At 36.7% G+C, this 8,583-nt stretch overlaps 1 protein-coding gene and 1 non-coding gene across 2 annotated transcripts; one reads left to right on the forward strand and one right to left on the reverse strand.

The window, feature by feature from the left end:
* The first annotated feature begins 379 nt into the window (after positions 1–379).
* On the forward strand, positions 380–2,544 carry LOC143634007 (uncharacterized protein At1g24485-like). Its single transcript, XM_077102199.1, has 4 exons — positions 380–452; positions 757–1,279; positions 1,512–1,990; positions 2,104–2,544. Exons 1-4 carry the CDS (start codon positions 380–382, stop codon positions 2,238–2,240), a joined length of 1,212 nt encoding a protein of 403 aa, XP_076958314.1. The 3' UTR covers positions 2,241–2,544.
* A 5,758-nt stretch (positions 2,545–8,302) lies between these two features.
* Positions 8,303–8,381, reverse strand: LOC143634015 (small nucleolar RNA snoR35). Its single transcript, XR_013153773.1, has one exon. It is a non-coding gene; the product is annotated as a small nucleolar RNA snoR35 (small nucleolar RNA).
* Positions 8,382–8,583: the final 202 nt, after the last annotated feature.

An 8,583-nucleotide genomic window follows, 5' to 3' on the forward strand; every position in this document is an offset into this window, starting at 1 on the left:
ATCCCACTATGAAAAACATATAGATTATAAGGTTTTATAATTGATGTACCTTTCAAGAAAATATGTACCTTTCAATTTTTATGTGTTTTTTTAATTAAAATGACAAAAATACGATAATCTATGATTATAACATAAAACTAAAAAACTGTGTGAACGACTATAAAAACCTAGCATTTTAATTCTAATTAATCTTACTACGAAAGGTACCTTGTCACACGGTTTTATGGTGATCGATCAAGTATAATTTTGTACTCGACTAAACGCTCAAAAGACTTATCATTTATAGGACAACCAATTAACGAGATGGACCATGCATATTGATATAAATAACCTCACAAATCAAGCTTTCAACTCTATATCTCTTCTATAACACAATATTATGGCCGCTAGACCTTTCAAGTTGCTGCCGATTCTTCTCTTGCCTCTATTGGCATTTTCGGTTTCCGGCAGTGGTAAGCAACTTATAAAATTATGATTACATGTTCGTTGGTGATCATGTTATCGATCTAATATTTAACTAGAAAGAGTTGAAGAAGGGAGGATCAGGTATATCGCCTACTATCGTAGTTGTCCCATAACTAGGAAAATTTTGAAAAACAGATCTTATACGCAGTCACCTGGCTTAGATGACTAAATTTAAGTAGTGTATGCACAGCAATACACCATGTTAAAACCTTAGTCGTTAGTCTTGTTTCGGGTTTATGTTTACAATTCACCGTTAAACTAGATAATGTGACTTCATGATTATGATTGTAGTGTTTATGAGCATAAACTGCAGGGAATCCGAGTTTAAGACTGACTCAAACTTCATAGTTTGGACTCCAGACAACACACTAGTCTCAAATGGTGTTGCTCGAGTGGTTCAATCTAGCAACTCAATATCGCCGATCATGGACACCCTCAGGGTTTTCACAACTCGGAAAAAGAACGGTTATTCCACCCCGGTTACAAAAGGAGAAAAAGTTCTAGTTCGAGCGAGTTTCAACTATGGAAACTATGACCGATTATCTAGTCCTCCCACTTTCGATCTACACTTTGATGGAAACTTTTGGACCACCGTTCAGACTTTACTAAAGGGGCTGATATGGTACGAAGCAACTTATGTTGCAAAAGGAGATGCGGTTAGCGTGTGTGTAGCTCAAACCAAGCCCAACCAGTTTTCGTTTATGTCGGCTCTTGAAATTCGTAGCGTCGACTCAGAAGTTTATGGCGATGCTGACGAGAATCGGATTTTGTTCTTAATCTTGAGAAATTCTTATGGTGCTAGTCAATCCCTAAGGTATGATGTCTAAATTCTCTGTTTTATATTTTCTTTTAACTTGCAAGCTGCACCACCAAACACCTGATAACTTTCTATCATAATATTTTGAAAGTTAATTTAACTGATCTCGTTGGTTAGTAACGTATTAGCTGGCTAGCTGGTTCCAAAAATCGATTTTTTTTTTCTTTTTAAGCAATTAACGTTTCAGGTTATCAGCTCCCTTATCATATATGACAAATGTATATTTCAGATTTCCGAATGATCCTTATGACCGAATATGGATACCTGTCTCTGCTGGGACTAATAGTGTCACAAGCGAAGCACTTTTTATCGACCCAACCGGACCAAATAATCCCCCGATGGGGATTTTACAAAATGCAGCCACAGTTAAAATGACGTCCGATCCATTAATTTTGTTCAACATTTCCCCTTCGAATGACCTCTACTATGTAACCATGTACTTTTCAGAGGGTACTGATCTTGGTTCTACTCAAACTAGATCGTTTAGTATTTATGAGACGACAACCACCGGAAGTGATTCTTTACAGCTCCCAATATCACCACCTTATGGTGCTGTGCTTGTACGGGACCTTAATAACTATAAAGTTGACTCTTTCACCAACATTTCTTTAGTTGCTAGTACCAATTCTGATAACCCCCCTATCATAAATGCTGCCGAGGCTTTTAAAATTAGCGAAGTTTTAACGGGCGGTACTGATAGCAATGATGGTAAGCAACACTTTGGAATTCCATCTTCTTAGGAATATTTATTAAGATTGCGTTTTTTATGTGAGACGTAATTCTAATTTCTAAACTTCTAATGACTTTTTATGATAAAACAGTGGAAGCTTTAGCTTTGTTACAAACAACATTTGACGTGTTAAGAAGTTGGAGTGGCGACCCTTGCCTTCCAGCACCTTACTCGTGGGATTGGCTCAGTTGCAGCGACGACGCTACACCTCGCGTTACCTCATTGTAAATTATTACAACTTTTATGGATTTGTAGGATAATATTTGGGTAATATTGCATATTTTCGTCACAAAGGGAATTAAGCTGGATTTAATTGGGTTGCAGGTATCTTGACAGTTTTGATCTTTCGGGTGAATTTCCGGATATTAGCTCCATGGATGCTCTTGAGATCATGTGAGTTAAATTGCTGAACTTCATCAAATTTTGAAAAAATCATCAGTTTGGTTTGATTAGAACAATAATATTAGAAATTCAATTAATTTAACAAGATCTAATCAAATTTATTTGCAGTTTCTTATTTGATTATTTATATTGTAGTGATTTGCACAATAACACTTTGACCGGAACAATTCCTAGCTTCCTTGGCAGCCTAATCTCCAAAACTTGTAAGTCTATTTTATTATCACTAGGTACAATAAGATATATGAAAACACTTCCAAAATTGGCGATATAAAAATCAAACTACATATCGAAGCTCAGAGACGCAGAGTTTTTCGACTATTTTAATGTTTTTTTTCTTTTTTTTTGCTTAATGTAAGTTATTTATTTTAGTTATGTTATCGTGACGAATGTAACCAACACCGAAAGAATTCGCGTCGGCTCGCCACTGCAACGTCCAAGTTTTACCAACCGAATAAACGTCATTTTAAATATGTTACCTTTTTGTATTATAAGATATATGAGTATTTCGTGCTTTTACTAAATTTTAATATTTGGGTTTAGTGTCAATAACTCAGTACCGTAACGATCGAATATTAGCAATAACACCGAATATGTATCGATTTGATCATAAGTTGTATGTGTGTCGATAATGTTTTGGGCTCTTATAGATTTATTTCCGGATTTAGTGTTTGTATTGTAACGAACTTAATTAACTCATGTTAACCAAATACAATTTATGTTTGAATCTTACATTTATGTTTTTGTCTACAAATTTTAAACCTATACACCAAAGAATTCGAAGGTGTTTTCAAATCTTCTATACAATATATGAGTTTTGTACTTTTAGATTTACATTTGTACTACTAGTTAGTCCTCGTCTAGTCGTCTATAAAAGAAATGTTATTTTGTAGGAATTTGGCATATAACCAGTTTAGTGGAAGCGTACCCACTACGTTATCAACGAACCACAAATTGAAATTAACGTAAGTTATTTGTCATATATTGTTTTTGTTAAATATGTACATATTCTTTTACAATATTGAAGTTATAAAACATTCAAATTGTAAATAGTATTACGGGAAATCCTGCATTGTGTACTTATGGTAAGTCATGCTCGAGTTCTCCGGGGACCGTCAACTCTTCTCCCGGGAGCACCAACAAGAAAAGCAGCTCGCTACCAATGGTACTCGGCACCACTATCCCTGCCTTCTTTCTCGTTTGGGTCGTCGTTGGTGTTTATATCATCTTGCTTAAGAAACGAAAGCCTGCCAACACAAACATGCCAATTGTTACAGGTTAGGTCTTATTTCCGAGCGTTGATGTAATTATTTTTTATCGTTAATCTTAACACATATAACGACATTAATTTAGGAGGTGGAGCAAATGGGAACTCCTATGGGTTGCATAGGATCGGTGAAGAAGTGGTAAATGAGATCATAGAAAATGTAGTACAACAAACATTCGGATCACCTTCACAATTACTTGATAATTCTGGTCAACTTAGCGATCTATATGGACAAATAGGAGTACAAAATCCTTGATCTGTTGGTTGTAAATCTTAGGCCCCGTTTGGTTCATGAAATCTGTTGGAATTTGAATTGTGTTGTAAATTTATGATGAACCTTTGAACAGATTAAACTTATGGTGAACTGGCAGATTAAACTTACGATGAACCGACTCGTGTTGAAACAATTGAGCTTGCTATGAAAACCTTTGAACAGATTAAACTTATGATGAACCGACATTATTAAACTTATGATGAACTATAGTTTATGTGGTTGGTGTTCTTTTGTTCCCTGTGTGCGAATAAAGGAGAAAAAGAATTGAAGTTGTGATTAAACAATTACAAGTCACAAAAGTCAACATACATTATTCTTGAATTATTTGCACAGGTCACGAAGTTCCCCAACAAACATAAGTTAAGGTGTTTTATTTATTTTATTTTGGTTCAACAGCTTGAGTGTTTTTGGTTAAACTAGACTATTTGATCATTGGGTTTTTATTTGAGTTGAACAAGTCGGTTTAATTCAGAGTTCATATTTTATTGGGTTAAACGAGTTAGGTTTTAACCAGGGTTTGATATACTTTATATTACGAGCAAGTGGGTTCAGTTCTGAAAGTTGTTCAGGGCTAGTCGTTTGGTTTGTATTTGTTCCAACGAAGTGGCGCAAGGGTGTTCAACGGCGTCAATGACAGGTAACAAAGAAGAGTCGATAATCCAACCCAAAGCGAGTGGGGGGATATCGTTGCAGGTTCCAAAGCTGAACGGAACTAATTACATCACATGGGTGATTGTGGTGGAAGCGATCTTAGATGATCAAGAGTTATGGGAAGTTGTTCAACCGAATGAGGGTGCGGCTATTGATGCAAAGAAGAATAAAACGGCAAGGTCGTTTTTGTTCCAAGTCATGGAAGGTAATATTCTTCTTCAGGTTTCTCAATACAAGAATGCTCGAGAAATATGGGCGGCTTTGAAGGCACAGTTTGTTGGGGCCGAGCGAGTCCAAAAGGCTCGACTACTGACGTTGAAAAGTGAATTTGAGAAACTCAAGATAGCGGAAGACGAGACTGTTGACAACTTGGCGGGAAAAATAACCGGTATGGTTTCATAGGCAACGGGTCTTGGTCACGTATTCGAGCAAGATGTATTGGTGAAAAAATTACTTGACGAGGTTCTAGACAAATACTTCAACTTGGTAGCCTCAATCGAGCAAACGGTTGATCTCGATAGTATGAGGTTTGAAGATGCTATTGGAAGACTTAAGGCATGTGAGGAACGTCTACGAGGGAGAGAGCACGCTTCAAATTCACAAGGTTAGTTACTTTTCAACGGTCGGAAAGTAATTACAAAGGCAAGTCGTATGATCAGTATGGTAGCCGAGGTAAGGGTTGGCCGAGTTCACAGGGACGTGGAAGAGGCCGGGAAACCGGAGGTCAAGACCGAGAGGATGAGGATCAAGATGGTTGTGAAAACCGAGATGGTTAACATCGTGGGTCAAGGTATGCGGGTCAAAGAAAGGATCGTCAATGGAGAAGGAAGGATATGTCACAGGTTCAGTGTTACCGTTGTGATGAGTACGGTCACTTTGCGTCTACGTGTCCAGAACGTATGAAGAAAAATGAAGAATCTAATTTGAACAAAATTGATGATTTTGATCCAAGTTTATTTATGATTAAAGGCGATCAGAAAACCGTTTTTCTGAATGAAGATGGTGTGATTCCAAAGCGTTTCGAAACCGAGCTGATGGAGAAAGATGTTTGGTATCTCGACAACGGGGCATCGAATCATATAACGAGTAATAAAGCATATTTTTATGATTTGAATGAACAAGTCATGTGAACGGTGAAGTTCGGAGATGAATCTTGTATTGATATTCAGGGAAAAGGATCGGTCTTAATTGAAGGAAAAACGGGGGAGCAACGTTTATTGACCGATGTCTACTACATTCCGAGCCTACAGTGCAATATCATAAGTCTTGGTCAAGCAACAGAAGGTGGATGCGAGATTCACATGAAACACGATTTGCTAACCATTAAAGATGATGCAGGTAAGCTTTTGATGAAGGTGACAAGGACCAAGAATCGATTATACAAGATTAGCCTCAAGATAACAAGTCCCGGTAAACGAGCTATCATTGGAATGAAGAATTTTGCAGGTAGGGATCTTCAAAGTATTGGACTGAAAGAAGACAAGCCGGTTACCAGTCAGATTCCAATCAAAGATCCATGTTCCAAAATTCAAATTCCAAAGAAGAGTGTTCAAAAAACTAAACGCGTGGTCAAGAAAGTGATTCAAGCCCAAGGGAAGGCGTGTAATGATCAAACAAAGCAAGTGTGTCTTCTAGCCAAGTGGAGCCGAAAGAACATTGCAAGAGATCATGAAAAACCTCGGGAGAATCAAGAGAATGATGACAAGCGTGAAGTTGAAGACCCGCCAATTTCGAGTAGGAAATTAAGGGGTGAGTTGGGTGACTCGGGTACAACAATTGCGGGGGTGATTGTTGGCTCAATTGTTGCTTGGCCCGAGTGTAAGGCCCAACCCAATAATTAGGTTTTATTATATCCGGTAATGTCTTGGCTAGCAAGTTAGGTTAGTCTATATAAACCGAGTTATGGTTAGACATTAGAGGTGGTGCTGTGAGGTGCAACCGAGTTAGGGTTCATCTAGAGACACACACGAGATGTAACCGAGTTAGGGTTCATCTAGATGCAACCGAGTTAGGGTTCATCAAGAGTCAAACCGAGTTAGGGTTTGAGAGATTTGTAATCAGTTTTTTGAGTTATATTTTCTTATTAATATAAACGAGAGTTATTCGTTTAGTTTGTGTGTTGATTATCGATCCGGGACTTGAGAAACAATTGAGCTTGCTATGAAAACCTAGAGGCAACACACTTAGCCAAGGTTGCACTGTATGTTGCTTCAGATTAACATGGCCAATGAAAAGTTGTATGAAAATGACCAATCCATGTTAACTGTGGTATACATTAGCTTGACCCTTTAGTGGAGAACGGTTATTATTAGCGGTAGGGATGAGTTTGGTATGGTACCGGTACCGATTTCAAATTTCTTGATCCTGATTTGTTAAAACCTTGGTACTGGTACAAAAATATTTGGTTTGATACCAGTGTCATAGCCAAAAATCTGGTAAACACCGCTACTGATTTTGAGTTTCTTATAAAAACTTGGTACCGGAACAGACTCATTTCAGTACTGGTAATTATGCATCCCTAATTAGTGATATCTAATGATCGACGGTAATTGAGCAAGTGAGTTCATAAGTTATATATAAAAAAAATATAAGTAGATTCAACACATTTAAAAATATATATCGGGGTAGCTAACCAATTTACAAGCTACTAGACGATGAACTGAAGCTGGCAAGATGTATGTCTTTTTACCAGGTCTATCACCAACACTGGCGTATGTAGTTAGGTCAATAAAACACCTGTTTGACGACATCTCCGTCGTGCTAGCGCGACTAACCCGGTGGGGTTTGTCAAACCCAGTAGTTCTACTCAATAATACCCCGCAAGAATCCCATCTCTAACGGTTCAAAGTATGCAAGGACTTTATGTGATATAGAGGGCATCTAGTTTACACTTGTGCTATATAAGAAATTACAACAATATAAAATGCGTCATTGTATTTTCTTCCAAAAAACAAGTATAAGAATATGTCTGTGTTTTCTCCCCGAAAACAAGTATATGAAAATGGTTTATGTTTTCTCCCCGAAAACAAATATATGAAAATGTTTTGTATTTTCTGCCTGAGAACAAATATATGAAAATAATGAATTAGTGATTTTATCTTAAACAAGATGGAGTTTACATTTGTTACAATAAGTTCTATCCAAGCATGTGTTACTATGTTTTGTTTTATGTCGTATTATGTCATTTGTAATATTATATCCTTAAGGCATTTCTACGTTTTTATGGATCATAACATTTGAACACCTTGGTTTAGGGCTATAGTTACTTCACTAATACGAATATAGATAAAAATCAGAGTATTTTTATATGCTTCCTATGACATGTGTTTTCGTCATTGAAAAATTGGATGTCATGTCATATAATTTCTCTATGCATCTGTTTGTATATTAGTCGTTTCTTACTTTCTTTTGTATATTTTTTAACTTGCACCTCCAATCTTGTTCTTTTCAAATAATAGGCTAATAAAGCATTAACAAAGCTTTAGAGTTAAAAGCTTTTATTGGGTGACGCGTAGTTTTCTACATGACATTTTGGCATATTTGCATTGTCAACGTTACTTAATAATGCACTGGAATATTTTTCACATAAATCTTATTGTAGTCTTTCTTGCCTGGTAAACGGTTATGTTCTGTTTTTGGTTATAACCAAGTTATTATGCATTTTGGTGTAGTCATCTTTGAACGTATCAGCTACAAATTTTGAAGGAAACACCGGTGGCCATTATCTGCATCTTTCTCAGCTCAATTTGGTGCACCCTCCCTTGTTTTCATCAAAGTGGTTAGTTAGCTCTACTGGTTATCATCTCTTATGTGTAAAATTATATGGCACCCTTTATATGTCACCACTATTTGGCTTATGATATGTGAATATCTTACTTGGGAAGTTCTGTTTATAGGATATGTTCAAGGGCTTCATAATTTACATGGAAATCTTAATGTTACCAATATGGCGGGCACACTTGGATCAAGAAATTCAACAA

This window comes from Bidens hawaiensis, unplaced genomic scaffold, assembly GCF_021521415.1.
Source record: "Bidens hawaiensis isolate Kalapana, Puna unplaced genomic scaffold, B.hawaiensis_p1.1 tig00006961_1, whole genome shotgun sequence".
NCBI lineage: Eukaryota > Viridiplantae > Streptophyta > Magnoliopsida > Asterales > Asteraceae > Bidens > Bidens hawaiensis.

What these genes read in the sequence shown, in the direction of transcription:
- LOC143634007 (XM_077102199.1), top strand. Translation starts at nt 380, where the DNA reads ATGGCCGCTAGACCTTTCAAGTTGCTGCCGATTCTTCTCTTGCCTCTA. An exon ending in ATTTTCGGTTTCCGGCAGTG is followed by an intron (nt 453 to 756) that starts GTAAGCAACTTA and finishes TTATGATTGTAG; the next exon opens with TGTTTATGAGCATAAACTGC. An exon ending in CGGTACTGATAGCAATGATG is followed by an intron (nt 1,991 to 2,103) that starts GTAAGCAACACT and finishes ATGATAAAACAG; the next exon opens with TGGAAGCTTTAGCTTTGTTA.